This window comes from Topomyia yanbarensis, chromosome 2 (assembly GCF_030247195.1).
Source record: "Topomyia yanbarensis strain Yona2022 chromosome 2, ASM3024719v1, whole genome shotgun sequence".
Classification (NCBI taxonomy): domain Eukaryota; kingdom Metazoa; phylum Arthropoda; class Insecta; order Diptera; family Culicidae; genus Topomyia; species Topomyia yanbarensis.
The window spans coordinates 142,478,185-142,494,532 of record NC_080671.1 but is presented as its reverse complement, the minus strand read 5'-3'; the positions used below and the strand labels follow the sequence as shown (position 1 = coordinate 142,494,532).

The 16,348-nt window shown below is 37.7% G+C and overlaps 1 protein-coding gene across 3 annotated transcripts in view; it reads right to left on the bottom strand.

Moving 5' to 3' along the window:
• Positions 1-16,348, bottom strand: part of LOC131681588 (inositol-pentakisphosphate 2-kinase) — a 348,483-nt gene that overhangs the window by 63,436 nt on the left and 268,699 nt on the right. For all 3 annotated transcript variants that reach the window (XM_058962473.1, XM_058962476.1, XM_058962474.1), the window contains one exon: positions 7,139-7,968. In XM_058962473.1, coding sequence (XP_058818456.1) covers positions 7,139-7,583 — 445 coding nt within the window. In that variant the 5' untranslated portion in view covers positions 7,584-7,968. The remainder of the gene's footprint in view (positions 1-7,138; positions 7,969-16,348) is intronic.

Genomic DNA, 16,348 nt, shown 5'->3' with positions numbered 1-16,348 from the left:
ACAAGGCAATCGATTTACCAACTACGCTACGCCCACCCCCAGAAACGTATGTTAAAAAAACTAGGGATGGGTAATGTACGGAACAAATCCGCGATGTTGACGTAGAACTATTCGTTGGCGTATCATATTTTTTTAAATTTTCCTTTGAAATGGCTAAATTTACATATTAAGTTTGATTCCCTAGGTTCAGTAAAATTTTCCTTTGGATGTGAATAATATCCGGTTCGATAAACAATTCAGTAAAATAATTTTAAGGCATGCTGACTAGTTCAGTTCAGCATGTTTAGTCAGGATTTTTTAAGGTTATACAGAAAAATTTCAGACAAAATAATTGTCCTAGTCGACACCCCGGTTATGTTCCGGATACTACCTTGTCCAGTTTATACATTTCGTGGATTTGATTCGTTTTGTTTATTTTAGTCACCTTGAATATTCGAGTAATTTGAAATAAATGATCATTTTATTTTAATTATTAATTTTATTCTGCATCCTGCATACTTTTATTTATTTTGTTCATTTCAGTTTTTATCCATTTTATTCGTTTCAATCTTTGGATTCATTCTGATCAGATTATTCATTTCATGCATTTATCTCATTTTATGCACTGCTTTCATTTTATGGATTTTATTCTTTTTTCCAGTTCATAAATTTTATGCAATTTCTTCATTTTAACAATTTCACTTTTTTCAGTCATTCATTTTATGGATTTCATCGGAATTATTAAATTGCACAATTTATCCTATTAAATTTATAACTTTTTGAATATCGGTAATATTTTATTTTAATCATTGAATTCTGGTTATTTTTTCTTCTTTTAATTCATAAATTTATAATTCTATTTATAATATTGATTTTATTTTCATTCATATGATTAATCATATTTGTTTAATTTATTTTATTTGTTTGATTTGTTTTATTCATTTCTTTTGAAGTAGAATACTTCTAACGTTTCAATATAGGGGTCCCGCTTCAAAATTTTCTGCCGGAATTTCACGCGATTTTTTAAACGTGAATACCTGTCGTTGTCCTGAATGGAAAAAAAGATAACTACTCTATCTGATTGGAAACATGTACAACAATGTTGTATTTAATTCCGTAGGATGTACAGCTACTAAAATATCGGAAATAATGGATTTTATGAAAGTAGTAATTATCTGATCCATGATTACAATTCGCTCAAGTAGCAAGCATTGCTAGGACCACCTCGTCTTCATCGAATGAACTGCGACACATATAAAGAGGGAAAATAAGAAAAAATCGTTAGTTTCTGTTCTGACGTTGTAAGCGTAGCAGCTGCTGCGTTTCATGACAGCTCGCATTCTTCGGTGGTAGGTAATGCATCCCATGACTGCCGCCAGGCGCTGATAGCATTTAATTCTAATGATGCACTGGCGTGCCAGTTTCATGCATACACGGAAGATACAATGATACACCACAGAAAAAGCAGAAAGCTCTTTCTTTTGGAGCTGAAATCAGAGCTGCCATTTATACAGATTAATCTGTATTATACAGATTTTTAAGCGCAGATACAGACCTGATACAGAATATAGATTTAATTAATTAATTAGGATTACAGGTTTTTGGAAATTCCAATTGACAACGTTATTGGCGTACACTTCCTGCAGTCGTTTTCATCAAGAATAGCCATTTCTTCAACAATTTTTTACCAACTGAACCATAACACTGTTTATATTAAAAAATCAAAAACTCTTGAGTCGGAAAATGTACAGCTTTAAAATGAGTACTTGATTTTAAACGCCTTTTTAATGTTTGAATATAATGTAGACAATACTAAAAGCTTTTAAATACGCATCAATTATCAAAATTCACACGGATACGACTCTTTTGACTCAATCTCGGGGTATCGTGGAATAAGTTAAAATTAGGTAAACCGTGCAAAAATCACAACTCATTGATAGGTTTTTTATACTCCACCTTGAGTTAAATATACTTAAATTTACGTTGAATCTACCTAATTTTGAGTATACCTCGAACAAGTTTGGTTGTTTGGTGCGAGAGAGCCGCACTCTCCATCTCTTTAAATTATATGTGGCATCAGGTGCGTGTGCAGATAAATTCACCACGGCGAACTGTGGTGTATACAATGAAGTTGTAACAGGCGCGTGCTCTTTGGTATGTTTTCCTCTGGCAAGCGGTAGTGCAGGTGCGATTAGATAAGATTAAGCACTGCTTATTTCGTTGTGTCAAGGAGATGGTGTCGGCGTATTGGATGCTGATATTATGATTTTCTTAAAATACTCGGTCCTTGGAGCAAACTGAGAAAAAGTTTTACGTATCATCAAGCTATAAACACAGTTAAATAACGATCCGTTAAACCAGATTAATTGTATTCACATTAAGCCCGGCTTATTTTATGTGCGGCTAAAAGCCGCAATGTGAATTTTACTTATTTTATTTGCGTATATCGCGGCTACACAAGTGAAAGCTCAATTAAAGGTCATGTCCTGGTACTGAATTCGTTGTCGATTATCATACGTGACAGTTGCAAGGTTATTGTGAAAATTCCGCTCTAAGATACCTCCTTGGATAAGGTTTGAGCATATTATTACTTATTTGTATTTGTATTTGTATTTGTATTTCAATTTATCATCTGATACGTATTCTTAATGAATATGTTAAAATATCAAAGCTTAAACTTAGATTAATCTAGAGCTACCAATTCTATTTGCAAACCGACTAGAATTTTCTCCAAAATCGAAGAAATCCTCTACTAAAGCGTTGCAGCGTGTCAAGTCCTAATAATCGACATCGATCAGCATACGGAGGCAGATTCAAAGGATCACGCCATGGCAGGTTTTTCAACGCTAAACGAATGAATCGTTTCTGTATGCGTTCAACCCTCAGGCACCAAGACGTCTGATGTGGACACCAAACAACAGAGGCAGTTTCCAGTATAAGACGGACTAAAGAACAGTAAAGTGCTTTCAGGCAATACGGATCGGTAAAATCCTTCGCAACCTTAGCGATGAACCCCAACTGACGAGTAGCTTATGATAACCTCGAATGATAACTTAGAATCCAACAGCACGCCTAGATACTGAACTTGCTCGACTCTGGTCAGTGAAACACCGTCAATGCGGTAGTCGAATACAATCGGTATTGCAATACGATGGAATGTAATCACCACACATTTGCGGATACTTACAACTAATTTGTTCTTCTGACACCATAAAACGAACAAATCCAGTAGTGCTTGAAGACGTTCGCAGTCCTCGATCGAATGTACAACAAAATATAGTTTTAGATCATCAGCATAAACTAGCTTACAGCCGCCACGCAGGAACAGTGTTACATCGTTGAAGAATAGAATAAACAACATGGGACCGAGGTTACTACCTTGAGGAACTCCAGACGCGTTGGAAAATGCAGTCGAAAAACAGGAGCCCACCTTTACACGTAATAATCTGCCAGTTAAATACGATTTCAGCCAAGCCACCAATTGTACCGAAGCTCCGAGACGCGACAGTTTGCAAAGAAGTATTCGATGGTCGATTTTGTCAAAAGCAGCTTTCAAGTCAGTGTAAATTGCGTCAATCTGAGATCTGTTTTCAATCTGTGTGATGCATGTCGAGGTGAACTACAATAAATTTGCAGACCTTCCAGGCATGAAACCATGTTGTTCGAATGAAATGTAATTACGAGTGCTTTCTTGAATCATGGCGCTTACAATAATATCAAATATCTTTGAAGCAGCAGACAGGCTAGTTATACCACGATAATTCCTCACATTTCTTCTATCACCGTTTTTGAAGACAGGCAACATTGTGGATTGTTTCCATATGTCGGGAAATTTCGCCTCGGCAAAAGAACGGTTGAAAATTCAGCACAGAGGTTCTGTTAAATCCGCAATACAGTGACGAAATATTACTGCAGGAATACCATCAGGTCCAGGAGAGTACGATTTTTTCATTTTTAATGCTGCCGACCTGACCATTTCTGGCGTTATAGTAAACGTTCTTAGGTCAACCACATCAGCTGGAACGTCCAAAGCGGCCGACGCAGCTTCCTGCATAGAGGCGACATCAGGCGAAAAAACGGAAGCAAAATGATTCGCGAACAATTCACAAGATGTTGCAGCAGACGTAGATTCGGTTTGGTCCAAGTACACGGTAGACGGCACTGATTCAGAATTCCGCTTGGAATTTACAAAACTCCAAAAACCTCTTGGGTTTCTCCTTAAACTTGATTGGACGCGTAAAACATACGATTTGTATAAAGTTGCATTACGGTAGCGGTACGCATTATTAGCACGATGAAAGCAATCTTCAGTCTCCGGAGTTCGCTGTTGTCGAAGCCTACGTTGACATGCATTTCGTACACGTTTTAAATCCCTTAACTCTCGGGTACTCCAGGCAGGCGACGCAGGGCGACGTTTCCGCGACACGTTAAAGGCCAACCACGATTCTATTTTATTACAGAACATCTCCGCCATATAGTCACCTCTATTCAGAGCGGAAAGTTGTGACCAGTCAATATTGCGTAGATAAGCATGCAAAGCAGCAAAATCGATTTTGCGGAATTTGAGAGAATCAACTACGGACACTAGAGGCGGTTCACTGATGTTATGTAGGGCTGGGACTGAAACATGGGGTAAAACGCGACCCCTAAGGAAATATGATCATAGTTTAGCGATAGAACATAAATTGGGAGAATTTAATTAATATCATTCAATGTTTCAAAATTATTATAAATTACGCTTTGAAAAATGTGCTGGGCAAAACGCACTTTTGCGGGGTAAACTTCACCACATCAAGAGAGCATAATTCACTACGACAACGGAACAGAAAGCTCGTCGGACAAACGCGTAATTTTGTTTTTTTGCCGAGATTTCACAAAAAAGTAGCTTTAAATCACCTTAGGATATACAATTATTAGGTTTTCAAAACAATTTTTCTGTTTTAGATTAGAAAGATGGGTAGGTAATGTCAACGACATTACCGAAATGAAAAAGCATACATTTTAAACTGTTTACGAATGCTGCAATTTGTACTAATTTCTGAAAGGTTTTACTAAAGTAAGTTATTTCGATATTTCTAATGGAAATAGCGAAATAAGGGTACAAGTATATCCGATTCTCTGCTGTTGCCAAATGAATTGTTTCACTCTCATTAAATGTTCTTTTCAGGCTTACCATATGAGGATAAATATGTTCGAATATTTTTGATTTCGATGTACGTGTACCGATATTTCGGCGTTTCCATTAAAAATTGTTTTTTATACAACCTATCAGAAGATAGTCAAAAATGTAGCATTCGTATTACGAGCCTAAAGTGTATTCTACATCACTCAGTTTATGTCTCTGACATTACCCACCCATCCTTTTTATCTTTCCTATTTATGCATTTCATTCATTTTATTAATTTTTTTTAAATTTTTCCAGTTGATGCATTTTATGTAGTATCTTCATTTTATTGCTTTTATTTATTCTGTTAAGTTATCCCTTTTATTCATTTCATCCAATTTCTTAGCATGAAACAAATTTTATTCTAATATTATTTATTGCATTTTATAAACTTGATTTTTTTTTCATTCTTTCACTTTAGTGGTATTTTAGTTTCATTTACTTTATTGATTTTCTGTAATTTATTCAGTTTACTAGAGGTTTTGTTAGTGCAGGACTCGTAACTGTATCTATCCAACCTGTATTAAGGTACCTACTTGGTATGAGTTCTTCAAACTAATGAATCCAACAGTGATATATGTAGGACATGGGCAAATGGCTTTTCTCACTGATAGGTGAATTAAATCGGTTTTTATATTCAAAATCGATTAAAATTTAATAACATCATTGAGCGACATCACCAGGAACAAGCTGTACTGGTGGCCAAAATGATGTCAAAGAAGCATATTTTCACTTGTGAATATATCGTTCATTGCTTTAGATTTTGCATAAAAAATACAGAAATGAATATTAATATCGAGGAAATACAAAAATTGATATTTTCGACGTTGAATATATTATGAATGAATTTGCCTTTAGTACAAAAAGTATTTGGGACATAACGACGATTCGCAAATTCAAGTGCCTAATTAAGCGTTTCTTCTTATAAAACAAGCAAGGATACAATTTACCATATTTATTCATTGCCAATTCATTGACCACAGAATGAAGAATAAAATTCGTTTATTGCATACATCGAGGTCATTTTTTTAAACTTAACCATGTAAATTTTCTCTTGAATCTGCAGAAAGAATTACATTTTACTTTCCATTAAATTGTAAACAAATCCGTGTATGACACAATCGAACTAGCTTGTTATGCCCACAGAGATTAGTCCCTTTGAATGTAAATCAAAAATAATAAAAAGGAAGCAGGACAATGCATATTCAATTAAAAGAAATTTTAAAAAAAATCTACAGAGCAGCTGCATTGGAAAAAAATTTAAAAAAAATAACACATGGCATAGTAACTCAATCAGGAATCTATTTTTAATTTAGTTCTATAGGATCAAAAATGATTTGGGCATAGCAAGGTCTTCTTTAATATGATTTCGATTCCTTGGAGTCTATTACATATTTTAACGTGAAATCAACAAATTAAAGTTATCCATTATAGAATAGAATTAATAAAGCCATTTATATGCTTAATCATACTCAACATGTAAACTTAGATTACACATATAACGTAGAAGTATTCTCGTGTAACGTAACAGTCCGAACATTTTTGGCTTTATGCAAGTCATTTTTGTTTCAGCGTTACCGAGATTTTGTTTTCAACTTTCACCCAAAAGCTTAGAAAATATGCACCATTAGTTGAAGTGGTGCACTAGAGGGGCCAACCCTTTCTACAAGGTAAGGCAACTTTGAAAACTGCTTCCAAAATTATGTAATGTGACCATGCTAAAATGTTCTTAACTCCCAAATACCAAAACATACAAAAACTATACAAAAACATACTTTCAGGTGATTCTCTAATAAATATCAGAAGTATGTATTATCAGGAAAATTCATGTCGAAATGTTCGTCTGAATGTAACGTAATAGTCTACGATTTGGTTCACATAAACAGTTGAAGTGTTTTATGATTGATACTCAATCCGGTCGCTACTAAACATTTTATCTCAGAAACTATTTTTAAACTTTTTTAACCTGTCGATCAGTAATAACCTGCCACTCACCTTTGCCATCCCGACAGCTGACGGATGATTTTCGCAGCCGCAGTACTCGGTGACTGTCCACCAGGGAGAGCACGATATTGGCATTGCCCTCGGCTCGATAGGCCAGTCGACTTTCGTCAACCAGCTCGACGTTTTCCTCGAACTCATCTTCCTCCTCACTGTCGTAAGTTGAAACTTTATCCCGCTGTTGTTCGCCCGACCGCGCTAACGCTTTTCCGTTTGACCTCCGTTCAATCATTCTATCTGCGGGTCGGTTTCCCCGACAACAGATAATTCTTCCAAATTCAAGGGCAGCTCCGCCATCATCGCTGCTTTTATCCCCGCATGTACTGCCGGGGGAATCGTTTTGAGCACCGCAATTTCTCAAATATTTGGTCACAGCTCGATTTATCAGAGTGCCACTATCGTAACAGTACTGGCCATAAATGGTGTTGAGTTTTCCCATGCTGGTCGCTGGCAGTTCGCTGTCCCGCAATATCTAACGCACTAACTGTTTCAATTGAAATGCACTTTCACAGGGCCCGCTCACTTAGGCTACTTTGTTTGACCTCCGGGAGTAGATGGAATTGTGTCCCTCATTAGGCCGCGGATCAGCTGCTACTGCTGCGGCCGAGGAAAGCTTGATTGGTGACAATTACTAAGTTCTCTGACAGCCCGGAGCAACCACCACTATTGCCAGTGACCGTGTTCAGCAGCGACCGCGATGATATCATGTTTATACAGCGTGGTAGGTTTTTTTTCTCCTTTACCCGTTCCAATCCATCAATTCCAAGAAATGTGTCTAAAATAGGCGGCGGCGCCTTGCCAAGTCGAGGCGCGTGCGTTTGTGTCTGGAAATAGAAGAAATAACACATTAGACAACCTGATTTCCAATTGAAATCGCCGCTAGGGGGTGTGTGGACCATGTCATTTACTAGTATGATAAATAAATACAAAGGTTGCGATTAGAGTGCCCAAGCGGGATAATGAGTACGTTTGGTTTTTATCTTTCTTAGAAGAGAACGGTAGAGAAGGTCGAAAACAAAAATCAAAAGGAATCTATGCCTCATTACACCCCTTAAATACTATTAGAATGTAAAAATCTTTCTCCGGACAAAATCAACCTAGAGGCCGTGTGGTATATGGCGGATTGAAGTACCTCAGACAAAAATTGATCCATTCGGATCCTGCACAACCATATCGCCTGCACTGAAAACGAGATATCTCATGTCAAAGTGTTTCACCAATATTGTCCAATGAATGTGCGCGGACAAAGAAAAATGGGACGCGTTGAACAGAACAGTTGTTCAGATCATGTCAGCATTGCAACGAAGCTGGTCAGAGGAGCACCGATCAGCAACGTCGCAGTACACGGCCTCAAGTCATCGAGACACCGATGAACCGGAAGTTACACACCAACTGGAATCGCCGAGCCGACCATGGCACTTGACAAGTTAGTCTGAAGAAGAGAGAAAAAATAGAACACCGGGCGCGACCGAAGCAGACTAGATCTACCGCCGGGGACTAGACTGAGCGCACGCATCATCGATGGTAGGTCGTCGGGGCACCTAAAAACCGTAAGTCATCCTCCCCCAGAATCGCAGGAATGACCTCGGCACCTAACCGACCTGCACCGAGACAACGATTTCGAGAGAAATTTCAACGTCGGGAAATTTCTCCGTCGGAGTAGGCTAGGCCACCGCCAGGGTCTAGTTCGAGTGGATCGGGAAGTAGCACCGGCAAATTGTCGTCGGGGCGCCTGTGAACTGGAAGTCACCCTCCACCCAGAACCGACCTCGGCATCTGCCCAGGTAGCATCGGTTTCGGAAGATCCTCCACTGTCGGGGAACTCTTAGTTGGAGTAGGAAATATCAACCGTCGGGGACTATTCCGAGTAGTCTGTAGCGAATCACCGGCCTGAATCGTCGGGGTACCTGTGAACCTCCTTCCCTTTCACAATGAGTAAAGCCATGTCAAGTGATCCTCGAATTTTTCGCAAAATCACCGATTTTCATGGGATATATTTTATTGTATAGGGATTGTGGTGAATAGCTTTTGGTATAAATATTTCGTTAAAACTCCTCTTTCTTTAAGTTATTAACCCTTAAACTTTATTGCATGATAAAATTGTAAATTTCATATCTTAAAAACTACTAAAGATAATTGAACGAATTTTTGTACACTTATGGAATGATATTTACACTATCTCATAAAAATATTTCTACTGTATAATTGTCTGAATAACGGTACTTTGCATCTATTTAAAAATTTCAATTGTGTTTTTTCTTGTGTTCTTCACGCTAAAAAACTTCAAAAATCACATCAAATTACGCGTCAATCTTTCACCTTCAATAATCTGTATTGATAATTTATCATTTTTGTTCCTATCGAGAGTTATGGATGATTTTGTAACAGTGCGCTCTATGAACGCACGGCTCACTTTGATGCAACCCGCGAGAACTTACATATTGGCAACGCCGCACGTCTCAACGTCAGAATGCGCATCGCGTTGGAAGTGTGCATCGCATGACTAAATGAAACCACATCTCTAGATTGGTGCAGAAGAGCAAACTTTTCTATACGGATTATCAAAGGATATTTTGAGATTCTTTTAGATTTTTTTGGAGCGAAATTCACAACAAATACAATAGTTGTGTAATGAATACTTTTTATTACAATTTAACGTTATTAGAAATTAAACTGTATCGCAAATAATCGAAGCCTAACTTATGTAATACGCTTATGTCATTGCCATCTACAAAGACACTTTTGTTATGGCATTTTCGTTTTTGACAGTGCACAACACCGGTGTAGTCGGTGCTATACTCATTCAAACTTGGGTGTAATCAGTCTATCTCTTTTTTTGCACTACACCGGTGTAGCAGCAGGTGAAAACGAAAACGCTATTAGTATATCTATATTTTATCCAAATGTGAAAAAAGTTTACTTTAAATCTGTTTTCCAATCGCATTGATATAGGCGTGTTTTCTTTATTCATATTGCTTCTGATAATTCTGTTAATTGGTGGTTGTCATAGTTCTAGTAAGATATTATTTACTTCATTAAATTTCAGTGAATCATCATCGATCTTTATTTCAAAACCATCGCTACTTTTAACGAAATACAACATTCGTTTTGTCGGCCCATATTGATAATATAAAAACAATTCAATGTTTTTTCGAGCAAATATACCGTGCTACCACCTATACAGAACCAACTGACGATAAAAAGTGGTGAAATATTTCAATCTGCAAAAAAAGATGGGTGGGTAATGTCTGCGACATAACCGGAGAGATGTAGAATACATAAGGAACACGTTCTTCAAATATGTTGATACTCATTGGAATTTTCGGACAAAAGGTGATTTGGGCGAGGAATATTTCAAATTATTCTTTACAAAAATGATGGTTGTCCTAAAAAGGACCGGTTTTGTTGTCGTTGTTGGCCTTGGTGAGGGAGATGGCTAACGATGAAATTAATTGTTAGCATGAGGAAGTCGCGTAGTACTGGCCAATGGAAGAACAGATAATAATTGATTCCTGAAAATCAATTTTTCTTTATTCATGTAAATTATACATACTTACAAATCTAATAGAAGATTCCTGGTCATATTTCTGAATCATTAGTGCGAACATTGTGTAATTTGGTGAAGTACAATGAAAGTTACAAACTTTCCAAACTCGACCTTCTGTTCCTTCAGAAATATTGAAATGGGGTGTCTATATTAAACCGTTAGTCGTGGTCACAATAAAAAAAGATGGGTGGGTAATGTCTGTCACATAACCGGAGCGTCGTGATTTCAATTCGAGACGTTAATTTAAATCTAATAATATTCAACAGAACCACGTTTGAATGGGAAATTTTCAAATAATTCTCTATGAAAATAATGGTGGTTCTGAAAAGAACCTTTGGTATCGGCGTTGGTGTTGATGGTGATGCGCTGGATCGTTGGATATTTTTGGCATGATAGTTACGTGCCTGGCGAACTGTTTTGTAGCCTCGAACAAAACGACAAGACTGGCTTCTTCGGGTACCATTACGGCTGAACTTTATAAGCTTAGCTCGACTTTGAAATCCTGCACAATCTCACGAATCAGACACTGGTAGGGCCATTTTGTTTGCTACTAGCACGGAGCTGCACAAAAAAATTATTTAATGCAGTTAGTTCACAGAGGCTGCTAAAAAGCTCGAATAGAAGCATGCGACTTCAACATTTCTCTTAAACACATGCAACAACACATTCGTTTTGATAATACTGATAATAACAGTAGAAAGGAATGGAAAAACAGTGCACGAAACGAGCGAGAGGATAATTTAATTTTTTGTTCCGTGTGCAAGCTGCTTCTTTCCACACAACGTATTATGTTGATTGTTGAAAATTTGTTACACACCTTAAAATGAAAGTTTCAGTTTAACTCTCACTAGAACACAATTGATTGGTCCTGAAAAGAACCGTTGCTTTTATTATAATTTACGCCCACTCCCAGCGGACACTGTGAGCCAGTTTGATTTCTTTTGCGAGAAAGTTACGTACTTGGCGCACTATTTTGTATCCTCAAACAAACCGACCAAGTAGGCATCACTGGCTTCATCACGGCTGAGTTTTGTAAGCGTAGCTCGACTTTGAAGTAATACACAACCTTACGAACCAGACGCTGGAATGTTAGCCAGCGGATTAGTTTCTTTGTTGCCCTTTATTTGGGGCGAAATACTGGCATGGCGACAGTTCCTGATCGGTAATTGGTTGCGATGGGCCACCAGTAGCTGGGGCACTTTTGCGGACCGTCATCATTGCCAACTGTTTTCCTCCGGTGGACTGGCTGCTTGCTAGCGCTTGAACGAATACGAATGATGAGAAAAACCGACCGACCAATATTCATATATGAAAACACGAGAAAGCACTACTATCACTCTCTCGCTCGTTTTCGTGCCATTCCTGTGCCTTTCCTTTCCGTTCGGCTACCAATACTAGCATAACCAAAACGAATATTCTGTCTTTCCATCGCCTTCAATCTAGTGGCCAGTGCTAGCAAACTTGTATGTTCAGTTTTTCAATAACAACATTCCAACAATATTTTCAAAGAATGTTGCAGATTTGAAAAGAAGGAAGGAAAAGATTTTCACAAATTTAAATTCTTTTGTCTTATTTGTTAGCGGTGATACTGGCCATGGGATGGTGGGGGAACACCCACATTCGTTTGTTATGATAGTATTAGCAGCAGAAAGGAATGGAAAAGCAGTGCACGAAAACGAGCGAGAGAGGATAATTTAAATTCTCTTTCTTTCTTTCCACACATCGTATTTCTTATATAGCTTTCTGAAAATTATTTATTATACACCATAAAATGTAAATTTCAGTTTAACTCTTATTAGAACACAATTAATTGGTCCTGTAAAGAACCGTTTATTGTTTTATTGCGGGAGCATAATTCAGACGCACTCCCCGCGGACACGGTGAGCTAGAAAGCACTATTTTGCATTCTCGAACAAACCGACCAAGTAGGCATCGTTGGCTTCTCGGGGCATCATTACGACTGAGCTTTGTAAGCGTAGCTCGACTTTGCAGTCCTGCACAATCTCACGACCCAGACGCTGGAACGATAGCCTACTCTGTTGCCCTTTAGTTGGGGCGAAAATCTTGCAGGGCGACAGTTCCGATGAGTCACCAGTAGCTGGGGCACTTTTTCCGTCCGTCGCTATTGCCAACTGCTTTCCTTCGCTGGACTGGCTGCTTGCTAGTGCTTGAACGAATACGAATGATGAGAAAAACCGAACGACCAATATTCATATACGAGAAAGCACTACTATCGCTCTCTCGCTCGTTTTCGTGCCATTCCTGTGCCTTTCCTTTCCGTTCGGCTACCAATACTAGCATAACCAAAACGAATATTCTGTCTTTCCATCGCCTTCAATCTAGTGGCCAGTGCTAGCAAACTTGCATGTTCAGTTTTTCAATAACAACATTCCAACAATATTTTCAAAGAATGTTGCAGATTTGAAAAGAAGGAAGGAGAAGATTTTCACAAATTTAAATTCTTTTGTTTTATTTGTTAGCGCTGATAAAGGCTATTTAGTTTGCTACTAGCAAGGAGCTGCACAAACAAATCGATTTATGCAGTTAATCAACGGAGGCTGCCAAAAAGTTCGAATAAAAGCATGCGACTAGTGTACTTTGCATGTTCTATATTTTATCAATACTAGAGAGGATCAATAAAATAATTCAAATTGTTATAGCGACATGGAATTGTGGCAACACTGGCCATGAGATGGTGGGGGAACATGCACATTCGTTTTAGTTATGATGGTAGTAGCAGCAGAAAGGAATGGAAAAGCAGTGCACGAAAACGAGCGAGAGAAGATAATTTAAATTCTCTTTCTTTCTTTCCACACATCGTATTTCTTATATTGCTTTCTGAAAATTATTTGTTATACACCATAAAATGTAAATTTCAGTTTAACTCTTATTAGAACACAATTAATTGGTCCTGTAAAGAACCGTTTATTGTTTTATTGCGGGAGCATAATTCAGACGCACTCCCCGCGGACACGGTGAGCTAGAAAGCACTATTTTGCATTCTCGAACAAACCGACCAAGTAGGCATCGTTGGCTTCTCGGGCCATCATTACGACTGAGCTTTGTAAGCGTAGCTCGACTTTGCAGTCCTGCACAATCTCACGACCCAGACGCTGGAACGATAGCCTACTCTGTTGCCCTTTAGTTGGGGCGAAATTCTTGCAGGGCGACAGTTCCTGATCGGGTTGCGATGAGTCACCAGTAGCTGGGGCACTTTTTCCGCCGTCGTCATCGCCGACTGCTTTTCTTCGGTGGACTGGCTGCTTGCTAGTGCTTGAACGAATACGAATGATGAGAAAAACCGACCGACAGATATTTATATAATCGCGCTAATATGCACTACTATCGCTTTCTCGCTCGTTCTCGTGCCGTGCATGAGCCTTTCCTTTCCGTCCGGCTTCTAATGGCCTAACCAAAGGAATATGCCGTCTTTCCCCCACCAAGTGCTCTCGTCAAGCAACCCAATGCGAATAACCATACGAACAAACATGTAATGGACCTATATATAAACTTTTCATTATTTTATTGTTCGGTTGGTCTACCATAACGACGGCTCTGTGCGGGATGGGCTGAAAATTTTCACTTTTCCGAGTCGTTTTCGAAAGATTTTTCAAAACACATTTTTTTTGTTATTAGTACATGTTATACATACTTCAAATTTTAATACAGCATAGAGGAACATATTTGCAACAAATTGGTCTAAAAATCAAATCATTCTGTTAAGTATGATAAAAGTTATTAACGTTCAAAATCTGACGCGGCGCCGCAGCCGATATTTTGAAACGGGACCCCTATATTGAAACCTTAAATGTATTCTACATTAAAAAAGTCGTGGCCATGCAGATTCAAACATGCCCACTGCTCAAGTTGACACAGCGGCTGTCAATATACGACTGCGCCGGTTCGAGACATTGAATTACAGAAAATTAAATATCTCCTGGAAAATATAATAACGCTAAAAGCCATGCAAATTACTCGGAAGACATTCACCTTTAATAATCCGTAAAGAAAAGCTTGTCTTTTTGCTCTTATATCAGAGATAGCAATTTTAAACAAGAAATACGCTCTTCCAAAGCGATGCGCATTCTGACGTTGAGAAGTGCGGCGTTGCCAATATGTAAGTTCTCGCGGGTTGCATCAAAGTGAGCCGTGCGTTCATAGAGCGCACTGTTACAAAATCATCCATAACTCTCGATAGGAACAAAAATGATAAATTATCAATACAGATTATTGAAGGTGAAAGATTGACTCGTAATTTGATGTGATTTTTGAAGTTTTTTAGCGTGAAGAACACAAGAAAAAACACAATTGAAATTTTTAAATAGATGCAAAGTACCGTTATTCAGACAATTATACAGTAGAAATATTTTTATGAGATAGTGTAAATATCATTCCATAAGTGTACAACAATTCGTTCAATTTTCTTCAGTAGTTTTTAAGATATGAAATTTACAATTTTATCATGCAATAAAGTTTAAGGGTTAATAACTTAAAGAAAAAAAGGAGTTTTAACGAAATATTTATACCAAAAGCTATTCATCACAATCCCTATACAATAAAATATATCCCATGAAAATCGGTGATTTTGCGAAAAATTCGAGGATCACTTGACATGGCTTTACTCAATATAACAACATGCATCGTACTTCCTCCTTTTACCATTAAATTTTTAATGGTAAAAGGAGGAAGTACGAAAGAGTAAGAGTTTTACAGCCAATTTTTGAATATATGTTCCTGCAAGAGACAGCATGTGACAAATGGTTATCCCTGAATTTGATAGCGTTTACTTTATAGATTCAAAAGAGTATGGCTTTGTCTGCGGAAATTTGCGGATTGAAATGTTATTTCATACCCAAATGCTGTTTATTGGCAGTGAAACTTTCGATAACATTAATGAGATAGAATTGAACTTGCATAACCAAAAATTGTGTAACTTCTTATGCCGGACAAAATCTTAGAACATTTTGAAATTCTAAAAAATTACCAAGAAGAGTTATTTTGAAAAAAGCGATTTTCAAGAGTGTATCATGGAAAACTCCACAAATTTCTATTAAAACCAAAAGATAGACAAATAGTATCTCCAGAAAAGCTGTTTCTTATTATATTCCCTCTAACTTTCCTGATTCCATTTTTTTTTGTTTTCAGAAATGACCAAACAAAAATTTGCTTCTCAGATTTAGAGGGATTAATCACCAAACTAAGACTTCTATGAAATGGGGAATATCTAATAAACAAACTTTACTGAGGACACTATATCTCGAAAATTCAATCACGTTATTGCCTATTTGGAAACACTGTGCGGCGCAGCTCTCGACGGTCCTGGGCAAATGATGGTCAAAAAGTTGATTCAAATTATTGATGTGTGTGTGTTAACTATCCTATCTCCCACTGTCCGGCTGCGGTTTACAGAAAAAAGTTATTTACATTTACATTTACATACCTGCAAATAACTTGATTCCAGGATTTAGATAGGTGCTAGCTCAATTAATTTTCCGATTACCTGTTTCGTATACAGGGCAAACCGTGTTCCGAGGTAATTGTTCCATTAACCAGCCCCGCCTTAATGTAATGTTAGTATCAAATGGATTGTAACATTACAATAAGACTTTCGATTCCTTACATGAGGTAAGAAATCGACACGTATTTAGTGTATTTAA